This window comes from Opisthocomus hoazin, chromosome 7 (genome assembly GCF_030867145.1).
Source record: "Opisthocomus hoazin isolate bOpiHoa1 chromosome 7, bOpiHoa1.hap1, whole genome shotgun sequence".
Lineage (NCBI taxonomy): Eukaryota > Metazoa > Chordata > Aves > Opisthocomiformes > Opisthocomidae > Opisthocomus > Opisthocomus hoazin.
The window spans coordinates 5,597,173-5,621,509 of record NC_134420.1 but is presented as its reverse complement, the minus strand read 5'-3'; the positions used below and the strand labels follow the sequence as shown (position 1 = coordinate 5,621,509).

General features: G+C 42.4%; 1 protein-coding gene across 3 annotated transcripts in view; it reads right to left on the bottom strand.

Moving 5' to 3' along the window:
• Positions 1–24,337, bottom strand: part of NELL1 (neural EGFL like 1) — a 302,534-nt gene that overhangs the window by 234,230 nt on the left and 43,967 nt on the right. For all 3 annotated transcript variants that reach the window (XM_075426698.1, XM_075426696.1, XM_075426697.1), the window contains exon 5: positions 5,227–5,323. In XM_075426698.1, the coding sequence (XP_075282813.1) occupies positions 5,227–5,323 (97 nt within the window). The remainder of the gene's footprint in view (positions 1–5,226; positions 5,324–24,337) is intronic.

Sequence of the window (24,337 nt, the reverse complement as noted above, 5' to 3'; positions counted from 1 at the left end):
TGAAACCATCATAATAATGAGAAGTAATACTGTCACTGGAAATGGAACATCCTGAAAGCCATTTTACATACTTTCTGCTAGCAGTCATCAGCGAGAAATTAGGTGAGGCACAAAAATACATTTCAATGCTTAAGCCTCTCCAGTGAAAAGCTCAACCAAGAGTAAATGAGATTACAAAGTTTCACCAGACCATACCGCACAGCTAACAAGACATCATCCAGAAGTGATGTTTTCCTCAGCTGTTTTTTAAAAGTGCATATTGAACTTCAACTACGTTTGTTGCATCAGAGCCCCACCGCTCAATTGTCTTTTGAGTAGATTTGCATTTAAATATAACCTGAAGAGGAAACGCAACTATTTTTTGTGCTTTAATTTCTGGCTACATGAAAGCATGTTACCATGGAAAAGCATATGAACTTCAATTCACCAGCACAGATGTCTTCTAAGTCTAGAAACCCTCTGAAACAGAATTAATACTATCAAATACAGAAGTGAACCTTCAAAGCGCAGAAATTTCGCTGATGTATTTTTTTAATAGAAAGACTTCATTATAGGCAAACGCTTATTACAGCCATAATTATTGTAATACATATGAACAAACTTGGACTATTCCTCCTTCAGCGTTAAGTCTAGGTTGCCGAGAGCTTTCTATGACCACAGCCAGCAGGAGAATTAGGCACGCGCAGGTCCACAGGGGAAGCCCAGGGCCCTGGTTCACTTTGGCAAAGGGCAGAAGGAGTTCCTCAGTCCACATTCTGTGAAAGGGCATCAGGATCTGGCCTTGACAGGAAGATGTCAGTGGTCAAAACCTTCCAGTTTTTCCCCTTCCCAAGTAGACATCACCTTTATGTTATCATTAAAGCATTTGGCCAATTACAACCAAAGCTTCAGTTCAGCATCAGGACTCACTAGATTGAAGAGCCTTCATCTGTGCAGGCAGATTACCAGCTACATGATTAAATCCAGGCCTGCAGCACTAAATATCAAGCCTATCCCATGAGGATGCAATACAAAAGCCCTGTTTATTGCACTTCTCACGTCTCTATTAAATAGAAGACTCCTCCCACATTCTGTGAAAAGGCTCATATATTCCACAAGCTCTCAACTCCTACATTTTCGTTTCCTCCATTGCCTTTCTCCCCCTCTAAAACCTACTTCTCCCACCGAGACAATGCACACCACATAGCTGTGCAAGTTGCATTGGCCAGAGCTGGTGAAAGGCTCCGTGTGGAGGCACCAGCAGTCATGCCCAAAACCCTGTGCCTCGGCAACGCTACACCAACACGACTAGATCAGCGCTGCGCTCCCCTACACAGGGCAGGCAGGCCCTATGCCAGGCACCTGAACAGCTGCCCTTGGCACTGTATTTACCTCACCTCGGTCTGTAGGACTCTGAGACCAAAATAACTACAGAAACCCAAGTACACATACCATGCCGTACATTAAAAATACCAACATACTCCTCAAGCACCTACCGCACAATCCCCAGACACAGCAGCGGGATCGATAGAGCCTGCTATAGCAGATATGAAAATTACCGTCTTTTGACATGAATCACCTAGTCAGCAATGCATTAATAAGCTCATTTCTGCAGCAGCTCTTTGGAGAAAGCCTTAGGGGGAAGGGTTCTCCCCAATGATAAAATGAATTTTGCAGATAATTCTCATGCTGACAGCAATCAGATCCATCTTAGTGAGGGTTCCCTGCATGTCTGGTATCACGCTCTTCCTCCTTTCAGCTGCAGCTACTTTGGTTTCCTAATCTGATTATAAAGGTATTCTCTAGCCCTAAAATAATTCTTGTGTTTGGGACACACAAAGAAACCTGAAGGGTCAGCATGTATTTTTCCAAGGAAGCAATTCATGAGATTCCCTTCGAAGCAAACAGACAAAGCTATATTAACTCTGCTCCGCATTTTTTCCCGCCACTGCTGTGCTAAAGCCATTCTGTCTTATCTGAACTCCAAATGCTTGGTCGTAGTCAGTAAGTTACAACTAGTAAGAGATACCAGTTGTAAGGGGCAAGACTTCAATTCCCTTGATTATCACAGCATCACAGAATAGTAGGGGTTGGAAGGGACCTCTGTGGGTCATCTAGTCCAACCCCCCTGCCGAAGCAGGGTCGCCTACAGCAGGCTGCACAGGACCCCGTCCAGGCGGGTCTTGAATATCTCCAGAGAAGGAGACTCCACAACCTCCCTGGGCAGCCTGTTCCAGTGCTCCGTCACCCTCAGAGGGAAGAAGTTCCTCCTCATGTTCAGACGGAACTTCCTGTGCCTCAGTTTGTGCCCATTGCCCCTTGTCCTGTCACTGGGCACCACTGAAAAGAGCTTGGCCCCATCCTCCTGACACCCACCCTTCAGATATTTGTAGGCATTTATAAGGTCCCCTCGCAGCCTTCTCTTCTTCAGGCTGAACAAGCCCAGCTCCCTCAACCTCTCCTCGTAGGGGAGATGTTCCAGTCCCCTCACCATCCTTGTAGCCCTCCGCTGGACTCTCTCAAGTAGCTCTTCATCCTTCTTGAACTGGGGAGCCCAGAACTGGACACAGTACTCCAGATGAGGCCTCACCAGGGCAGTGCAGAGGGGAAGGAGAACCTCCCTCGTCCTGCTGGCCACACTCTTCTTGATGCACCCCAGGATCCCAGTGGCTTTCTTGGCAGCCAGGGCACACTGCTGGCTCATGGTTAACCTGTCGTCCACCAGGACACCCAGGTCCCTCTCCGCAGAGCTGCTCTCCAGCAGGTCCACCCCAAGCCTGTACTGATGCATGGGGTTGTTCCTCCCCAGCTGCAGGACCCTGCATTTGCCTTTGTTGAACCTCATCAGGTTCCTCTCTGCCCAGCTTTCCAGCCTATCCAGGTCACGCTGAATGGCAGCACAGCCTTCTGGTGTATCTACCACACCTCCCAGTTTGGTGTCGTCAGCAAACTTGCTGAGGGTACATTCTAACTCTTCATCCAGGTCGTTGATGAAGAAACTTATGCCATATAGCACTTCATTCCCTAGCAAGGCCACAGACACAGCAGGGTTACTTGTGGAATAATCACTGTAGGTAGGGATGTGGAACAAAAGCATAAATAAGAAAAATGGCAGCACTTGGCCACAGTGACTTATGAATATCATATCCCTTCCTTCCCTTTCTGATACACCGAAGAATTATGATCTAAAATAGGCATGAGAATATGACCCAAAATGTGCTTTAATGCTATTCATTTATGGAGAGACACAACACTTAAATAACTATCATTAAAGTAAGAAAGATTTTGGAATGGCGAAGCCGATACTCAGAACAGTATCCAGTGCTTTGTTTCATACATTATCATGGCTCCAACACACATACAAAAAATGCTAATTCTTTTTTAACGCTCTTATTTCCCTGCAGATCTCTGTTTACATTAAGGAAAATAGATCTATTTTTTTTATATGCTAAAACAGTGAAACAAATTGCTCTGAAAAAGAGAGAGAAGTCCTGCTGAGCATGTAAATATATGGAAAGAGATAGGTACTCTTTATAAACTGGCAAAATCCCAAGTTTTTGCAATGAGTAACACAAAAAAATAAGATTTCTGAAACTCTCAAGCAGGATTAAAAAAATACAGCCAATTATATTTGTGCCCTGAAGAAAGTTAGTAAAATATTCTACCAGGCATAAAGCAAAGTAAGGCACTTGTCAGCTTTCATTATGATCAATAAAAACTGTCAGCTCATTAGCATATCATTAGCTACTCTGCTGCTTCCAAAGTGTTAACGCATAGAAATATTAATTTACAAACATATAATATCCCAGAGTTCTGAGGCTCTGACTGCCTGCATAATATAAGAATTTAAGACGGGTGAACCCAATATAACTTCTTTTTTTCCTATGTAGCTATAAACATATGTTTACCATCTGTGGAATTATGGGAAGCAGCTGAGGTAAAAAAACAACAGCTGTAGAATAAAATAATACTATCAGTTTCAATTCACAGTGACAGCTCAGCTGCTGGAGAATGAAATGTACTCTAGGTTCAGAACAACCCTTGGACAGTCATTTAAGTTAAAAGTTAGCTTTACCCTCTGTCTCACAATTAAAATTGTTAGCTGCTCAACAATCCTACCGTAAATAATTTTAGCATAAAATAATTGTCCTAGCTTGTTAAAATCTGGGAACTTCGAGGAGAGGTCCTCAGAAAAACAGCAACTTGTAAAATTGTCTTATGAACTGACAGCTTCAAACGGAAACTTGAGTGGGTGGTAAATCACCTTGGCAACAAATCCATGCCAATACCGAGGACCGCCAGATTGGCCTATCCCTGCACTGTAGACTCTTTCACTGATAAACACTTGCACCCTGGTTTGTTATCCAGAACAGAAACAAATATCAGAAACTTTCCTGTAGCTTGCTTACAAAGTGAAAGAAATAATTTTCAGGTAGAGGGGGTTGTTTTCGTTTGTTGGTTGGTTCAGCAGTTCAGCCTCGACCGGAAAATCATATAGCCTCACCAGGGGACAAAAAAAGCTGAAAGAAAATATACAGGACAGGGCTCTTCACATTGTAGGTCATTCCTCTGTCCTTTGCAATTTTGGAAATATAAAAACCTCGGTGACCCACTATTCACTCTCTTTTGAGAAACACAGTGATACACTCCAGGAACAGAAAAATCCACCATTCTGCAGCAAGGCCAATGCACTGCATACAATAGCTCCTGTCTGCCAAAGCTGGAAGGATGGCAGGCCAGACGACCTTCTCTGCTCTAGAAGTCAGTGCTGACAGGTGCAAACAAGGAAGAGTCACCAGGGCAAACAGCAGAAGGGTGAGGGTATTCTGCTGGAAATGGCCTCCAAGCGTGATTAAGACCACCACCGTCTGGCCAGGAGACCACAGCAAAGCTGCTGTTTTGGGAATGTTTAAAGATGAAAGCCAAAAACAGACTCTGACGCTGCCTACACAGTCTCATTCTGTCCCCAGGAGTTGCAAGGCAGAGCACAGCAGGTAGATGAAACCTAAAGCAAGAAAACCAAACAAAAGCCCCAAATACTGGGCACTGCAGTTGGTGACCATGATACTCTATGTTGCAGGAAGAGACCCGTTTCTCTAAGTGTTGGATCTACCTCAAATCTCAAGTCCACAGTTTCTACTAAAATCCATACAAATCAGATTTCAGGAGTGTAAGACAACTACTCAGAAATATCTTGTAAACTACTTATTAATTTCCTTCTTCATGTGCCATTTCATATCTGCTTACCTTAAAGAAACCATGTTTCCTGTTTCTCTGTCCGAGCCATAAATTGCTTTCTGGTGTCAAATTCGTTTCTGGGGGATCAATGATGCGTTCATAAATCCTGTAGAGGGAATATACCACCATTAGTTGAACCCTCTTTTTCTTCTGAAAAGTTCCTAGTCAAAAGTCAGTTAACAATAAAAGACGGAAACTATAACCAAAAAAATTTTTTTTCATTAAACAATATTTTTTATTGATAGTTATGAAGGTTTATTACGAATTTAAAAGCAATAAAAAAAACCAGGAAAAAACTATTCAAATCACTAACATACAAAGACTGCATAAAATTGCAATTCCCTTTCTGCAACTGTGCACTAGACTAAAGAAACATAATGACAGAACCCACTGGAGTAGGGAAAACAATAAAATGGGACCATCATAGCGCAGGGGTGTCCCCTCAAATTCAACCACCCGTTCTGTAGACAAACTGCAGTCACACACAAGATCCAACCAGAGAAACAACCCTTTGGGATTCTCAGACTGTTCAGAATTGTGAATGGACTTCACAAAAAACTTTGTTCTGCCTCTGCTCCCATGGCGTTTTTGTCTCTGCGTTTGTGTTCTTCATCCCTGCAACCTGAATCTTTCATTTTATCCACTTCTCCCCTGTTTGCTGCTGTTACTGAACCCCTGGGCCTGGGTGCTAACGTGCTGCTGCACATCCAGCTAGCCCACATCACTAGCACAGGTCTGGTACAGAATGGGGCCTCTGTGTATATGTTTTGTACCTAGCACTACAGGGATGTTTTCTTGTTTATTCTTCAAGGAACTAGAAATAATAGCAATAAGAAATAACAATGACAACAAGTAACATGAGGTCCATAAGCAAACTTTACAGACTGCATAAACTTGCACATGAATGTAGTAATCTACACACTAAAACCACTTTCTAAAACTAATTCATGAAAAATTGCTGTAACACAGCATTTTTAAATTCACAAAAACAAGTATCTGGAATTTTAAAAAGTTTTTGCTGGGGTTTTTTATTTGTTTGTTTTTTAGGAAAGCTGTAATGAACTTTCCACAACACCTTTTTCAGGAACTCACACCATTACAACAATATCATCATTTTAGGATATGAAAAATTCAAGACCAAAGTTACTGACCCTGGATTCTCATATTGTGATGTCGCATTCAAGGGAACCGGGAACTTACTGCTTCGTAACATAACCAGCATGCTTAATACGGATTATTGAGAAGATGATGAAATACATTTCCATTACTATCCAGCTCACAGGGAGTATGTATTGCTACGTAATCACATCAGCACGACAGCCAGTAGAAAAGACTCTGAATGTGTCAAAACCTGTAGCTTAAAGGGGTGAAATTATTTTTCTTCTTTCTTTAAATCTATGGCTTTAAAACGAACATTAAAAATGTACACCAAAGAAAAATACAAGTCAATCAACACAACTCATTGCACAGTTACCACAGTTACCTGCGACAGTGGTGGGACAGAATACTAAAGAAGGGTAAAAAACACTGTGCAACAGTAGCCAGAAGAGAGGAGTCAGACTATGTGAGAGCAGCAACCCTGCAGACCCCACGGTCAGTGCAGAAGGAGGGGCAGGAGGTGCTCCAGGCGCTGGAGCAGAGGTTCCCCTGCAGCAGACCATGGTGAGGCAAGCTGTGCCCCTGCAGCCCATGGAGGCCCACAGGGGAGCAGAGACCCACCTGCAGCCCAGGGAGGACCCCACGCCGGAGCAAAGGGATGCCCGGAGGAGGTTGTGACCCCGTGGAGAGCCCACACTGGAGCAGGTTTGCTGGCAGGACTTGTGACCCCGTGGGGACCCACGCAGGAACAGCCTGTTCCTGAAGGACTGCACCCCATGGGAAGGGCCCACGCTGGAGAAGTTCATGAAGAACTGTCTCCCGTGGCAGGTATCCCACGCTGGAGCAGGGGCAGAGGGTGAAGAGTCCTCCCCCTGAGGAGGAAGGAGCAGTGGAGACAATGTGTGATGAACTGACCACAACCCCCACTCCCCATCCCCCTGCACTGCTCAGGGGGAGAAGGAGGAGAAAATTGGGAGTGAAGTTGAGTCCGGGAAAAAGTGAGGGGTGGGGGGAAGGCACTCTTAAGATTTGATTTTATTTCTCATTGCCCTACTCTGATCTGATTGGTAATAAACGAAATTCATTTCAAGTCAAGTCTGTTTTGCCCATGATGGTAACTGGTGAGCAATCTCTCCCTGTCCTTATCTTGACCCATGAGCCTTTCATTATATTTTACTCTCCCCTGCCCAGTTGAGGAGGGGGAGTGAGAAAGCGGCTTTGGTGGGCACCTGACATCCAGCAAAGGTCAAACCCATCATACCCATTATTGTAAAATTCACGCATTTGAAGAGGCTAGAGTGAGCTCCCAGTACTAAAGAACTTCAAGAAAGCTCTATAAAGTTTTTTTTATGTCAAAGTACAGAGTCATATATTCTGTCCACTTTTTCTTATCCGGAAAAGAAGAAAACCATTTCTCAAAGCCAAATAGAAGCAATCTAAAAACAGAGGCAAACTTACTATTTCCTTAAAAACAACAAAAATCTCAAAACTATGAACAAAATAGTTACTTGAAAATTCCATTTGAAGAATGAGTATAGGAGTCAGCAGACTTCTAATACTCATGATTTTACTGCGCAAGTTTATTATAATTATCATTAGCCCTAATTCATCACATTTCATCAACACGATACATTCAAATAGCTAGGAAATTTCTGCCTTCACTAGTTAATTGCTTCTTCCTATCCACAAAATTACCATGCTGAGCTGTTTTACCTGTTCAAACAGCAAAACAAGATGATATTCTTTTAAACCATGTTTTGAGAATTGTAAGAATTTTGCATGCCCCATCTCTATCAATATTTTAAAATGTAAGTAGACCTCTTCTGCCATACCTCATGTAAAATTGAAGATCTACTCGAATGCAAAACTGCTGCAAAATGGTGAATGAGTAACAAAGAACTGATGTGCTCCTTAAGAAAACCGATCACCGAATTACACTATCATATTACGATTTTCTTTTTGGATATATAACACACCTTTATTCACGGCTTATGTTAATAATGTCCTCATCGGAAAACTGCTAATCTCATAAAAAGACTAGTCAATATTCCATAAAGAACTCCATTTCTGTTAACAGATAAAATCCCAGTGCTGACCAGGTTCAATAACACTCCTTATTGAAGAATATTTGATTTGTATTCACCTGGCCTAGTTTAAGTTTATAAAGGAACTCTACAATGTCTTTCCGCAATTACATGCAAAAAAAACCCCAAACCTAACTGACATTGTTGCATGACAGTTCAACAATAGCAAGTAAAGACGACAAATCAGAGACAGGGTAAAGTGGTTTATCTTGTCTTTGCTGACGATTTAACAAAGTCTTTCAAGTTATGTGGAAAAGGCTGTAGCGACCTTCCTTGCAGAGTCTCTTCAGAAAGTGCCATTCATAAGACACATGCTCAAGATTCCCCATATTCCTCTACTATTCTACTCTAATTCCATTTCTCAAGCAGGTATTTGCCTTAAACTAAGAGATTAATTAAAGGTTGGTTTGTGCCTTATTCCATATATGTTTAAAAGACTGGTTGGTTTTCCTCTCTGTGGATCTGCCCATGGAGTAACAGGCTTAGGATTCAAGAGAAGGCGTGAGATGTAGATCGGCTCCTGCTTATCTTCCTACGTAAAAGGTGTTTTGTTTGACATTATTTGGTTTGTGAACAATGTGAGCTTACTTTATTACTGTATACTGTTAAACATCAGCAAAAAAGCCCCCAGCAAGCATACACACATATCACTACCCCTATAATAGCCTCTATACTCTTGGGAAATGGAAAGGTCAAAAAGGACATATGAATTCTTAACGGTCAAAAAAAAAAAAGGCATCATAAGGAATATGGTTTACCATGTACTACTTCTGCAATGAAGAATTAAAATTAAAAAAAAACAAACAAACAAACCACGAAACCAAGAGTCCTGCAACTCCTGACAAAAAGCAAGAGCAATGCAAAAAAATCCAAAGGACTTCCCCAGCAAGACTGGAAGCTGCTACATGAAGGTAAAACAACTACACAAATTAAAACTAGAACAACATGGAAGAAGCTTTTGAATTAATATGAGCAAAGAAACATGACAGCATTACTAACTCTCAATCAGCAGATTTAATAAAGACGAAAACATATGTTTTCAAATATCAGAGAACAGAGCTTCACCAGCCACGAGCATCGGCAGCTGACAGCCAGCAGAGCTGACTGGTGTGCAGCTGGAGTAAAGCCAGGATCTGGGCACGTCTCCTGGCTGCCAGGTTCATGTTTTAAGTCATAAGAACACCATAAGCAGTGCAGCATTCCTAGAGCAAGTTTTTGAGAAGAGAGTCTTCACAGGTACTGAAGACACCCTGTCCATACAAAAATGATTAAGATGACACGTAAGTAGTTGGGAACAGGATTTCACCCAAACATTAGGATTACCCACGTACGTACGCCACTTCTACATCTGTCAAATATTACTGGTTATTCAAGTGATTTTTCAGGGGTTTTCTACACTGAAACAAACCCACAAAGCACAAACGTTTTGTAACATATCTCAAAGTGTCATGAGAAAAGTTACTGCTTAAAGGTGAAATTCTCATGTAACTTTGGCTTGTGAAGTAGGAAAAACCGTTGCTATGCTCCCCTTCCTGTACTGGTTTTCTTCTGGAAGACTAGAGCTATTTTTCAGGCTGTTGCTGAACATACACAGAAGGATCCTTCTTTTTTTACAGCGACATTAAGCTTTCACATGACTCTCATTCCCCTGCATGATTTTCTGGGTCGAGGTGTGTCACCTTCTATGGCTTTATCCACACTTGACCAATACTTTGTATTTGGCATATGAATAGCTAAATTATATCTACTACACTTCCAGTTTATGAAGTGCTGATCTAGAGCTCCTTGGAGATCAGTTTCCAATACACTTCACTTTGATACCCACACAGAGAAATGCACAATACGCTTCACAAGAATGGGAATGCTTAGAAAGAGGACTCCAGGGAACCGTGGTCTCTAAAATTACTGCAGACTGCATAGTCCCTCCAGTGTGAGGAGACCCAGGCCTCTAGGTTAATGGAAGCTCTACTCCATACTTCAGACTTTCTGATTTATGAATACTGCATTCACTTTCCAAGAGAAAGTTTGATTTGCCCCTACTTTATGCTGACATATTTCAAAGAAGCTAGACCATAAACCGAGTGTAATACAGCCATGAACCAATCCTCCTTTCTTGAAACCTTCATGCTCAGAATACATTCACTAACCACTGATCCATTTAGCTAAACACAGTAAGAAAATCACCTGTTAACTGACCAAGGTCCATGATATCCTTGTGGTTTGTATCTGTATCTCTACCCTATCTGCAACACTGATTTATTAAGTATTCTTCTCCTTTTTCAAGGACACATTCCAAACAGGCATCTGTGACATGATGAATACAACATACAGAAAACAGAAAATCTATAAAATAATAAATGGATTCCTAAAAATAAGCATATCTAAAATATTTGCATGCAAATACAAACACACACATCTTTCTCTGCATAGAGGAAGAGCCTCTCTCGAAATCAAGCTGTGTTGGACAAGAAGATAGTTCCCTTCCATGCACTCAATCTAAAATTATTTTTATCAGCTTTATAAATATCTGGTAAAATAGAGAAAAATATCCTCATTTTAGATGTGTGCAAACTGAAACACAGAAGGAGTAACTGATTAACCACGATAACAAAGAAAGAGTCAGGGAGGGACACTGCCCAAGATCTAAGCCATTAGACTGGGCACAACTGAGGCATAACCGCCTCGTGCACTCGGACCCATTCCCTCTGGGAAAAACGTGACATGGAATTGTCTGTTGCAGTGAAGAGGATTTCTTACACGCAACTTTAACAAGCAAAAGTTAACACTTGGAGAGTATTTCCACTTTTGTGGAGATGCAGCTCTACTTCATACATATAATATTTGCCATGCCAGAAGCATTTTGGACACAGCTGAAATATTTAGCAGAACTTGAAAATAAACTTTGTGTCTGTTCACATTAGAATACCATCAGCCAACACAGACTGATCAGCAGATGCAGCTGCCTAAAATTCTGGACAATAAAACAGAATGCAACTCCAATAGCTACTACAAAGTAGCACACCAAATCATGAAACTTCCAAATTCTTTCAGGTTTAAAATCTGGGTAAGTTACTAAAATAGGAGCATGTCTTCTCAAATTTGCGGGCTAGATATGAACCACAGAGATTTATTTTATTAATAGTATAATTAAGAAACAAATAACTGCAGTCTAAATATTCTTGTGGCTGAGGCACAGCAGTAACCTCATTTCTCAGTCCCTGGTCTCTATTGATCCAAGAACAGGCTTTTTTGTTCCCGATACGACTGCCACACTTACTCTGTTGAAGCTATAAATTTCCATGTAGCGACTAGGTGTTGAATTCATCGCACCCAATTTTAGACATTTCAAAATTTACACCTACAGTGGAGCTAGTCCTCTAGACTCACTCATTTAATGAAAAGGCATAAGTGTTTCTGAGGTGTGATTCATCTTACTGTAAATTAATCACTCTCTGAAGGCCCTGCCAACGACTGCACAGGAGCCCTTGCTGACATCAGGGTGAATCATCAAAACAGATTTTTGCTGTTCAAAACCTGATCCTCAGAACTGACATTCTCTTGCAGCTATTCATCCATCTGAATCCTCGGACCCTTTAAATAAACTGAAGGGTATGGAGAAGTCACACAAAATAACACACGATTCACAGCAGAGGCTTTGAAATAGCACTCCTAGCTTTTGTAACAGAAAGTCAGAGGAGAGAGGGGGAGGTACCCCCACGTTTTGCATCACACTTTCTCCTAATCTAAATTTGCAGAGGTGCTGACCACTTTGACAATTGTTACCATCTCCAGCTGAGGCTGAAAAAACTCAATACATCTGACACAGCAACTGTCCAGCATCCTAACACAGCCTATTGTATAAAAATAACCAGCTGCTTCAAAAAGTTTGTCCGTGTTCTCTGAATCCCAACGACGTAAAGAAACCGATGATTATATCAGTCTAGCTTTAAGACACAATATTGGCACTTGTCATTATGTCTATTCTTCCGAAGGGCTTAAGAACTGATTTGGAAAAGAAATATTAGGATATCTTTACATATTTCTCTTTCAACCCATTTTCTATATGCTTCCCAATGAAAATGCGTCAATACCAACGTGATTGGACTTTCTTGATAGTGTTTACAGATAGGATGCCTTATTTGACACGCATTCAGTTCTGGAGCAACTTTATCTGAATTATTCATTCAGTTTCCAGTGTTCTGCGTCAGAAAAATAATTTTCCTGAGGGAAATTTTGATTTTTTTTGTGCTATCTCCTCTGTCATAGTATAGGCATTCACAATCACTTAACAGAGAAAAGCAATTTAGATTAAAATCTCAGATTTTGAGGGAAGCTTTATGTTATTAAATTTTGAATATACAATAGTAACTGCCAACTATTTAATCAAAAGTTATTGTTCAGCTCTGGAAGAATAAATAGGAGGTGTCCAGTAATAGTATATGTCAGGTAGAAGAATCAAGAGTGCATGCTCAGTTTTTAAGTTCTCTTCAAACTCTGCCACCCAAATGATTTCATTGATTTTCCTGTATAATCACAGAGGTAACGTTAACGTACTCTACTTTTCAGTTTAATTATTTCAACTACAAATCTAAGTTTAAAAATAAAAATTTATCTAAACAAAACTCTATAAGCAGCCTCTTTTTTTCATTCAAGAGAAATGCAAATTAACTTCCAAGACCCTCTAACAAACAGGAGGAAATTAAACAAATGCAAGTGAAGATGGTTAGAAGAGCACGTTTACCTGTCAGGTTTAGGGGTTTATTCTCCACACATAAATAAGGGTAAATTCACAGAGATACTATCTGCCTGTGTGGGGCTTTCTTTACAAAACACATTAGGCTTTTCAGTTTCCTACAAATTTATCAACGCATTTTAGCAGTATTTCTTCGGCATTAAACTAAAAAAAAATCACTGTGAACGATTCACAGTAGAGGACTGAACCCACTAAATGATATGACACATGAAGGGCAGAAATCCCTCTTTCTCAGTGTACTACACCAGTATGGTATCTTTCACCTGGAGATTCTGAGGTGAATTCAAACACCTTTGCAAACAATGTCAATATTATTAACTTTACTTTGCAAATGACAAGAGAGATACAACTGGTTCCTGACGATAACAGTCTTAAGTGTCTAAGCCCTAGGCTAACAGCCTGTCTACAAGGCTGCAGTGTTTACCCACCTTCATATAACAAACACAGCACTCCTGAAAGTGCAAGAAACCCAGAAAAAAGTTTGAGTCAGACTCTAGGCATAAATAGAAATTTGACCATTTGCTTCGGATTTTCAAGAGCTGTGAGGAAAAAAATTATGACAAACTATAAGGTCAACAGTATTCTCTATGTGATGTATCCAGAGCACTTTGCACTTCACTGCACATGTACTATCCGTTACTTTTTGGACAGAAGTACAGGATTTTCAGTATCAAGCCAGCTAGTTTGACATCCAAATGGCGACTGCACATTTCAGCTTTGGCAACCGTACTGCTTTTGTCTAGCATAGAGTTCATTTTCTTCAAAGCAGCTTGTACAGTGCTACGTTTTGGATTAGTGACCAAAACAGTGCTGCTAACACACCTGTGTTTTAGCTAATGCTGAGCAGCACTTGCACAGTGTCAAGGCCTTTTCTGCTTTTCACGCCACCCCACCAGCAAGTAGGGTGGGGATGCACAAGAGATTGGGAGGGGACACCACCAGGACAGCTGACCCCAGGTGACCTACAGGACATCCCAGGCCTTATGACGCCATGCTCAGCCATACAAGCTGGGGGAAAGGAAAAAGGGGGAGACGTTTGGAGTTAGGGCATTTGTCTTCCCAAGTAACCACTATGTGAAATAAAGTCCTGTTTTTTACTGGAAACAGCTAAACCCCTGCCAGCCGATGGGAGGTAGCAAACAACTTCCTTATTTTGTTTTGCTTGTGCACACAGCTTTTGCCTTACCTATTGAACTGTCCTTACCCCAGGTCACCTTTTCCCCCCCAACTTTCTTCCTTCTGATTATCTTCCCCATCCCACTGTGAGGGCAGCGGCTGTGTGATGCTTAGCTGCCTACCAGCATTAAACCAAAACAGCAACCTTTTTCTTTCAATAGTGTTCCTGAAAGTCTATTTTGACCTGGTAAATCTGAGGTAAACAGTATAAGGTTCATGGTCCTGGCATTGCCCATAAAACCTGTGCATAAACTCTAGAGGTAGCAGAAGCACAAGAGGAATGTGCTTGTCACTGTTCCTGGAGCAGATGCCAACTTTTACCATACTCAGCCTGCTCGGCTACAGCAGTGCGTAAGGCAGTGTCTGGGTCAAAAGAATGCCTCCTCAAGTGCTGAGGGAGATGTCGTCTACATATACAGACTTTTCTTATAAAAATCAACATCCACAACTCTTAAAAATTAATGTGAATTTAGGTATTTATCTTTAAACATCTCAGAATAGAGCTGAGACACACATAGCTCAAATCATAGAATCATAGAACAGTTTGGGTTGGAAGGGACCTTTAGAGGTCATCTAGCCCAACCCCCCTGCATTGAGCAGGGACATCAACTCAATCAGGTTGCTCAGAGCCCTGTCCAACCTGATCTTGAAGGTTTCCAGGGACAGAGCATCGACCACCTCTCTGGGCAGCCTGTGCCAGGGTTTCACCACCCTCATTGTAAAGAGTTTCTCCCTTATATCCAGGTCTGTGTCTACCCACCTTTAGTTTAAAACCATTACCCCTTGTCCTATCACAACAGGCCCTACTAAAAAGTCTGTGCCCATCTTTCCTATAAGGCCCCCTGCAAGTACTGACAGGCCACAATAATGTCTCCCTAGAGCCTTCTCCAGGCTGAACAGCCCCAACTCTCTCAGCCTTTCCTCACAGCAGAGGTGTTCCAGCCCTTGGGTTATTTTTGTGGCGTTCTCTGGCCCGACTTCAAAAGGTCCTGGACACAGTCCTTCAGGTGGGTTCTATGATTCTTTGATCATACCAGAAGCCCATCTCAGATGAACCAAATGTTCAGAGCACCCAGATGCCAAATATCAGTAAACCAACACTATGCAAATAAAAATAGATTCTAGAAATAAGAGGGAGGAATTAATTCAAAGGGTTCTTGCAAGATATAAAAAGAAGAAAAGCTCTTCTTCCACAAATTGAAGAAACCCTTAGAGCGAAATGGATATGAGTTTAAAAAAAATTATATTAAAGTTCTATGAAACAAGTAGTAAACAATTAAGCCTACCTTACATCAGAAAGCAAGAGGCTAAAAATGTGCATCATAATAATGGCACAAAGTAGTACTGGTGCTTCAGGTATTGCAGTAAAATTAACCCCAAAATAAAATTCTACCAGAACGAAGAGGTAAAACCATGGTTGCATGGCTTATGTCACTCCATTTTGTCATGGAAAAAAAAAATAATTAAAAAAAAAATTAAGATTACTGTTGGCAGTGCAGAAACTTTGCTTCTATTACACTATTACATCTACCTGCACTACACAGGACATGCCAGTCCCTGGCCCAAGATCTGTAGCACATGGGTTTTTACAACTGCCAGTTACAGCAGAACCTGAAGCACACTAAGCTTATAGCTTAGAAACAGCCCTTTTTCACAAAAAATATGCAGCCTTGCTCTTTTCTGTCTCATGCTTTACCTAGTACAATAAGACAGGTGCAACTGCAAGAAGCCAACTCCTTTCTGCACTGCTACAAAAAATATATTTAAAAAGAAGCCAGCCACAAGCAACCTTTCTACCAAACAGCTTCTTTCCAGCCCTCCAAAAAATCATCTGCTGAGAAGTTAATTGCCTTACAGTGTATCTTGTCACAGGACCATCTCATCAAGGGGTTCATGTCATCACTAAATTATTTGTGTATAATCATAAAATAATCTCTTCCATATTCCAAAGCCACTTTCCTTTCGTGACTGAAGGTAACTGCCAGCTGAGGACCACAGGCTTTGCTTGTTATCACCCTGCCTTTGCGGCCAGACTCCCACCAGAGCCCTCCCATTAGTGTTGTCTCAGCACTATGCAGCAGCACTCAGCTCTCCCCAAGCTGCCGCCCCTCCCCATTAGCCACTGGCTCTGTAGCCCCACCGAGAGCTGACTCCTTCGGCGTCCCTCAGCCCTTACTGCAGGTTCATCGGATAACCCACATCTCCATTTTCCCATGGCATTTTTCAGCTGCCCATTTTAGCCTCGGTTGTTTAAAAGATAACATTGCACTCTCTCCATAATAACTAATTGGCCATGACTGAGAAGGTGTATGAAACATACAGTAAACATAGAACAAGCCATTATATTGGTTCTAAAATTAAGTTTTGATGGAAACTGCCAGGCAGACAGACAGAGAAGCACTCTCCAGGGACAACACTCAGGTTTGGAGCTCATTTCTCACAACATCTGACACGCTCCGGAGGTGAAAGCATGGCTCAGCTGAAGTCAATGAGAGTTTTCACTGCAGACTTCACTGGCACCAGGATTTCACCCCAGGGATATGGCACAGCACATCTTGCAGCTGAGTTTAAGGCAAGTAGCTGGTGTGACACCAAGATTCAGCTAGGGCTGAGGAAGTCCTTCTAGTTACACTAGTTGACACAGTGCTAGTCACTTGCTTTCACTTTTGACATGCTGAAGGGAATGCCACTAAAATTGCAGCTCCATTAAGTAATGCAGCTTCAGCTGATTATTTCATTATTGACTGGTCTCAGATATGAAAACAACTTACAGGACTGGAAATTGCATGTTACCTTCCTCTTAACACTGAGGAGCAAACTCATCTTTCACCTCACTGCTCCTTCGAAGTATCATTACATTGGTAATACAGATCACAACAACGGCTCTTCACATCATTGAAATATTTAAACTAGAAGCGGTAGCCAATATCTGATTAAAAGAAAAAACAACACACAACACACCCACTTACCACACACCAAAACCAAAAAGCACACAAACCAGCTCACTGAACACTTCTCTGTGAAGAAATGGAGTAGTTCCTCAACTCACAGAAATACCTCACCTTCTGAAGCGTGGGACTGGACTGCCTTTGCCATTCTCTCAATCAGCACATTTGCAAGGCAGCTCTCGCCCCACAGCAGAGAACCAGAAACTCAGTTGTCCCCACACTCAGTACTCGGCCCGCTTGACCTCCCTACATGCTGCAAGATCACGCAAACATAATGGAGGCCTGGAGAGAGCTCTCCCGCACACCGGCAAGTGCAAATACGCCAAGTGGCTCTGCACAGCATGTGAAATAAGAGAGGACGCTATACCACTGCTGCAGCAAGATCCGTGCCACCGTCTAACGGCCCAGAGCCACGACAGCCACAGCCACAACGTTTCCAAGCCTTGACACCTTCCACCTCCGAGCACCCCACATCACAGAATCACAGAATGTTTGGGGTTGGAAGGGACCTCTGTGGGTCATCTAGTCCAACCCTCCTGCCGAAGCAGGGTCACCTACAGCAGGCTGCACAGGACCTTGTCCAGGAGGGTCTTGAATATCTCCAGAGAAGGAGACTCCACAACCTCCCTCGGCAGCCTGTTCCAGGGCTCCGTCACCCTCAGAGGGAAGAAGTTCTTCCTCATGTTCAGACAGAACTTCCTGTGCCTCAGTTTGTGCCCATTGCCCCTTGTCCTGTCACTGGGCACCACTGACAAGAGCTTGGCCCCATCCTCCTGACACCCACCCTTCAGATATTTGTAAGTATATATTAGGTCCCCTTGCAGCCTTCTCTTCTTCAGGCTGAACAAGCCCAGCTCCCTCAGCCTCTTGTCATAGGGGAGATGTTCCAGTCCCCTCACCATCCTTGTAGCCCTCCGCTGGATTCTCTCCAGTAGCTCTTCATCTTTCTTGAACTGGGGAGCCCGGAACTGGACAGAGTACTCCAGATGAGTACCCTCAGCTCCCCACACCCAAGGAACAAACGTGACTGCTCCTGCACCACTGTCTGCCATTAAAAGCAGTGTCAGTCACACTGTCACTGAGCAGCGGAATGATGGGGACTGCCAGGTTTTGGGTAGTAATAAATGCAACAGCAGGCTCCACCTTCCTGCAGTCAAATTAAGGATTTTGACAAGACTGGATTTCTAAAAAGAATCACCTTTTGGGAATTATTGCTGTTCTTAATTGTCAAAGAAAGACTCCCCAAGTACTAAACCACTTCATAAAACTCTGGGCGGTTTCACAGACTTCAGCAGTCTCAGTCCTGTCTGCTCAGTTGCCCTTCCACACCCCACAGCACTCAAGAGGTTTCAGATCATTTGGAAAGATTCTGTACTATTTGCTATATGGAGACTCATATCTCAAGTCAGCTTCTGAATAGTTTAGAGGGGTTCTCATCTGCTCTTTGGCAAAGGTCCAATGCTTTGATGAACAAATTTAACTACAATTATACTACCATTTGTCAATCCAGCTCCATGTGACATCCAGTTCTAAACTCCAGAGTTTAGCTAACCACTTCAAATCGAAGAGTTCATTTATGTTTTGGATCTCAGTTAATCTGCCTGGCTGGAGCAAGATAATTCTTTTTATAATCTGCAAGGAAAAAACTCAAAACATTTGCTCTATGTAGTTGATTCTCAAATTACCATGATTGCCTCTCTGTCCATATGACCCCCATCAGCACTCCAACAAATGAAAATAGAACCAAGTAACAGGAGATTTCCCCTGAAAGAAATCCATAGAAACAAATATCCAGATACATTTCAAACTACACAGGCTAAATTTTCAGAGACTACTCTTGTAAGTAAATCACCTGAATTTAAGGGTTTATTGCTTTGACATTTAAAAAAAAAAAGAAAAGAACTAAAGGTATATTAGACCAATGCAAAAAATATTTGAGAATGGGATAATACACCTATTCATGCACTTAGGAAATGGCTAAATCATTTGAGGCTTGCCAGTCTTGATTTAAGATTATTTTCTCTACCATTACTCAGCCTTTCTCTCTGACACACCCATAGCATACAAATACAATGAATGCAAGGTGCCAATGGTAAAGCATAATACATTATTCCTGCCCTGCTGAAATCATCAACCTGTCTATCAACATTTTCAATTCACCACAAAGCACCACAAGTCCCCAGCTGTAAATTAGAAAAAAATAAAAAACACTGTTAAGTCTATACTCAGCAGTAGTTGGGCTTTGCAGCTACCAAACTTTGGCTCCACAGACCCCTAAAACTCAGGGAACTGCCACAAGCTCCCATTCAAGATCTTTAACCGAACCCTTTCCCAGAGGCTGACTTCTACTTTTCAGTGATTGACATCAGCAGAACCAGGATCAACTCCTGAAAGAAACCAAAGCGGACGCCTGCTCCACTCCGAGCAGGAGCTATGCGAGGCCTCTCTGCTGCAGCACCGTGCCCCAAGCACTTGTACTGACTCTAAGTGGTTGCTGCCTTCTAGGGGGTGGTCAAACCATCTAACACAGCCAGGCACAGGTATGGATTGTGACCATTTGTTTTCTGCTTTACTTTTTCAGCACTTTCAGAAACACTCATGGCCTTCTTCCAATTCTGTCAGTGCAGCATACAAAAAAAGTTCAACTGATTCATCTAGGATGAAAAAAAAATAAATTCTCCTCATAATTAGGGACTAGGTTAAGACATTTCATGTTTCAGTCTTTGGCCATACCCATACTACCATTCTGCTGATGCGTTCATTCACTATTCAATGAAAAACCCTGCTTATTAAAAAACTTCTTTTTAAAAAAGAAAGAAACCTACCCTTTCTCAAGTAAGGCTGAATACATCCTGAACATTTCCTTGCAGCTTAACTACAGTAACTACAATGATACAGGCCTGACAGCAGCTGATGTGATATGCCAGCTGGAAATCTCTCTTATGCTAAAAAGTTTACAGCCTTTCTGACAAACAAAAGGAACAACTGGTACGTGAAAATTAAGTTCCAGTCCACAATACCATAGATCCAAATTTGGGTGCACCTGTAATGCACTATTACAGCACTCTACCCAACTAACCATTTCTCTGACAGCTTCTGCTACAGCTTCAAGAGCAGAGAAGCAATCTGGGTCACAAAATCATATTCAGATGTTGAGAGTAAATTACCTAGCTGCATAACTCTACAACCATGCCATCTTCTCTCTCAAGAGAAAGTGTTTTACAGTAAGTAAAGCAGTGAATTCCTCTTTTAAATACATCCCTTAACCTTCTTTAAATTTATTACATTTTAATTAAAGTCATAGTACTTTGTTTAGATTAGTTGAAAACCTCAGGTTGTCAGCCAGAATATCTTATTTATAAGAACTCAGAGGTCTTGGATTCCCATATTTGGATTATGTTGCTTTAATTTATTTATTTTTCCAATTAAAAAGTTCTCACTGCTCATGCATTTTTTATTCCCTAATGCTCTGTTCTATCAGGAGAAACATAAAAGAAGCAGACAACACGTCTTTTCAGTTGGAGACTCCTTCCTAGCCTGCTCCAGTTTTATAATCTATTCTCTCATGCTCTTACCAACCCCCTCCATCAAACAGCTAAGAGTATCCATCAAAACCACAGGCTGTATTCATAGTAAAAAGCACTCCAGCACGTATTTTCACTGGAAAGCATTAATTTTTGCAGCAAAGTGCCTTTCTCCCTTTTACACTTACAGACAAGTTCAAGTAAAGGAATACTGATACTGTCTGAACAGCTGAGTACCTTTGTAGCAATATGGTTAACAAGAAATAAAACAATAAAAATATAAAGCAAGCAGCCTTCAAGCTTACCTCTCCAGATTAATTAGATACTCAAAACAATTTGGAATTTATATTTCTTAAATAAAATGTCAATAAACACAATTTGATAGAGCACCTACCACCTCTTAAATTGTAGGGGGTGTGCTATTTCCTCGCTGTTCTTTAACACTATTAAATGTAACTTCCTTCCATGTTGTCACTGTTGCAGGCGGCAAGCACTGCAGCGGACAACCCGGGTACCACGGGCAGTGTTACAGACTCCACGGTTTAAACTAACTGGCAGTAAAGGGAAGACAAATGCCAGGTCTTGTAGGACTACAACAGTCTCCTGGGGTTGCAAATCTCCTGACAACGCAGATATGAACAGAGGGATCCTTTATCTCTGCTCCCTGAAGAAGCCAAATCTGGGAAGGTGCATGGCAGAGTTTATTTCATTATATATTAACCCTTTAGTGCCGCAGCTTATTTAAGGATCCTCTGACAATGACACAGTTGCCCTACCCTAACCTAAACACTCACCAGGAAAGCCCCTGAAACCCCCGTTTCCCTGGAGCAGGGGAGCACAGATCCTACAGATAACAAGTATTTTGAAACAAGGTTTGTTCGCCGCTACCAGGCTCAGACTTGGACATGCAAAGAAATTAACAGCAGCATACTTAGCTTCCATGTGACTTTCAGCACAGGTTTTACTTGTGCATGAGTTGTACATTCATAATTAATAAAGTCTTTTCATTTTTCTAAGCTTTCAGAACCTTACTAGAATGTTAAAAGCACATTGGCAAGTACACCCGCTGCTTATTATGCCAGCGGTCCGAGACGTATCCCTGGCTAGAGGTTACTGCCTAGGCCCAGCACAAAGGCTCTCCAAGCCAGGGGGAAGACTCCAGCGACATTCCACAGGTTTTTAGTCTGGACTCTAATGTCTCTTCCTGTGTCAGCAGCTCCAAGCTTGATCATCTAACTCAGCTACAATTCTCACTCCTTGTTCTTGAAGGAGCACAAAAAGGAGTGTATTGGGTTTGTGTGGCAACGTTTTGGTAGCAGGAGGGGCTACAGGGGTGGCTTCTGTGAGAAGCTGCCAGAAACTTCCCATATGTCCAATGGAGCCAGTGCCAGCCAGCTCCAAGACGGACCCGCCGCTGGCCAAGGCCAACCCATCAGCGATGGCAATAACATAGTTAAGATGGGGGAAGAAAACTGCTGACAACAAGCAGCCAGAAGAGAGGAGTCAGACTGTGTGAGAGCACCAACCCTGCAGACCACAAGGTCAGTGCAGAAGGAGGGGCAGGAGGTGCTCCAGGCGCTGGAGCAGAGGTTCCCTTGCAGCAGACCATGGTGAGGCAGGCTGTGGCCCTGCAGCCCATGGAGGCCCACAGGGGAGCAGAGACCCACCTGCAGCCCAGGGAGGACCGCACGTCGGAGCAGGGGATGCCCGGAGGAGGCTGTGACCCCATGGAGAGCCCACACTGGAGCAGGCTCCTGGCAGGACCTGTGCACCTGTGGAGAGAGGAGCCCGTGCTGGAGCAGGTTTGCTGGCAGGACTTGTGACCCCGTGGGAGACCCATGCTGGAGCAGTTCCTGAAGGACTGCATCCCGTGGGAAGGACCCACGCTGGAGAAGTTCATGAAGAACTGTCTCCCATGGGAGGTATCCCACGCTGGAGCAGGGGCAGAGGCTGAGGAGTCCTCCCCATGAGGAGGAAGGTGCAGTGGAGACAACGTGTGATGAACTGACCACAACTCCCATTCCTTGTCCCCCTGCACTGCTCAGGAGGAGGAGAAAATTGAGAGTGAAGTTGAGCCCGGGAAGAAGTGAGAGGTGGGCGGAAGGTGTTTTTAAGATTTGATTTTATTTCTCATTGCCCTACTCTAATCTGATTGGTAATAAATGAAATTCATTTCCCCCCTCCCCGAGCTGAGTCTTTTTTGGCCATGATGGTAATTGGTGAGTGATCACTCCCTGTCCTTATTTTGACCCATGAGCCTTTCATTATATTTTCTCTCCCCTGCCCAGTTGAGGAGGGGAAGTGAGAAAGCGGCTTTGGTGGGCACCTGGTGTCCAGCCAGAGTCAACCCACCACAAGAAGCAAGTAAGAAGCAGCAGGGGCTGATTTCAAAAGGACATGTACTTGGGCAAACATAGCTCCTTTGATACGTATGCCTCCCCCATCATGTTACGTCTCATTAGAACAGAGGCAATTATACTGTTTTAAAGATGACTCTTAAAATTACTAAAGGCTTTTACCAGTTCTCAAGTACTTTCCTTAACCTATCCAGGTCTGAAAAACAAAGTCAACTTTGAATTGAATCCAAAAGACAATCAAGCACCAAATGTCAAAGCAATTTTACAAATCAGAGCAATGTGGGTGATAAGGCAAGGAAGAATAAATGTAGATTCCACTATCTGTTTACAAATTAAAAGTTTCATCTCCAATGTTTTCTGATCCACTGCAGTTTTTGGAGGCCAGCTTTGGGCATCAGTACAAACCCTGGAGCATCATCAGGTTGTGGATGGATATTTTTCCCAATGCAAACATTTTCAGTGCACTCTCAGACAAAGATTAACTTTAGTAACACTGCGCTCACAAATCACCCACTTGGAACAGCCTTCCAAACATACAACGTATTACCATAGCCCTAAACAAAGAGTAATGCAGCTACACAAATTCATGCATATCTCTAAGGAAGCAATGCTGCAAACCCCTTAAATAAATCCAGTAGGAATAGAAGAGATTCATATTGCTGGTCAATTTTTTTTTCCTTTTTGCTTTGTTTTTATTTTTTTACAGGGGAGAGAACATTAAGTAAAAAACATAGAACTTCTTTAACTAGATAGGTCCAATTCAAGCAAAATTCTCCTTCTGATGGCACCAAATCTCTGCAGGAGGTGGGACAGGTGAGTCTATTAACTGCAGTCATATCGTCTTTCCCTGAGACTTACTTGTTCAATTAAGCTTGCAAAGCATTGCTTCTCATTAGGCATCCTGAACTCTGCTGAGAGCCAGTGACACCACACTAGCCTACAATGGTGGCATTTACCTGCAGACTACAGCTCTTAACAATGGCTTCTGTGCATACTTTCAGCTGCAGCTTTCCTAACACCAAGCTTCCCCATCAACCACTAAGTTAGCAAAAGCCAAGGTCTTCAATACATGGTGAGATCAAGTCCCAAGGGAAGAGAGGTATTAGGGAAGAGATATTCCAGGTTTGCTGCTTTTTATTGCTTGAAATCCTGACAATCTGCCATCTTGCAGTCTTCACAA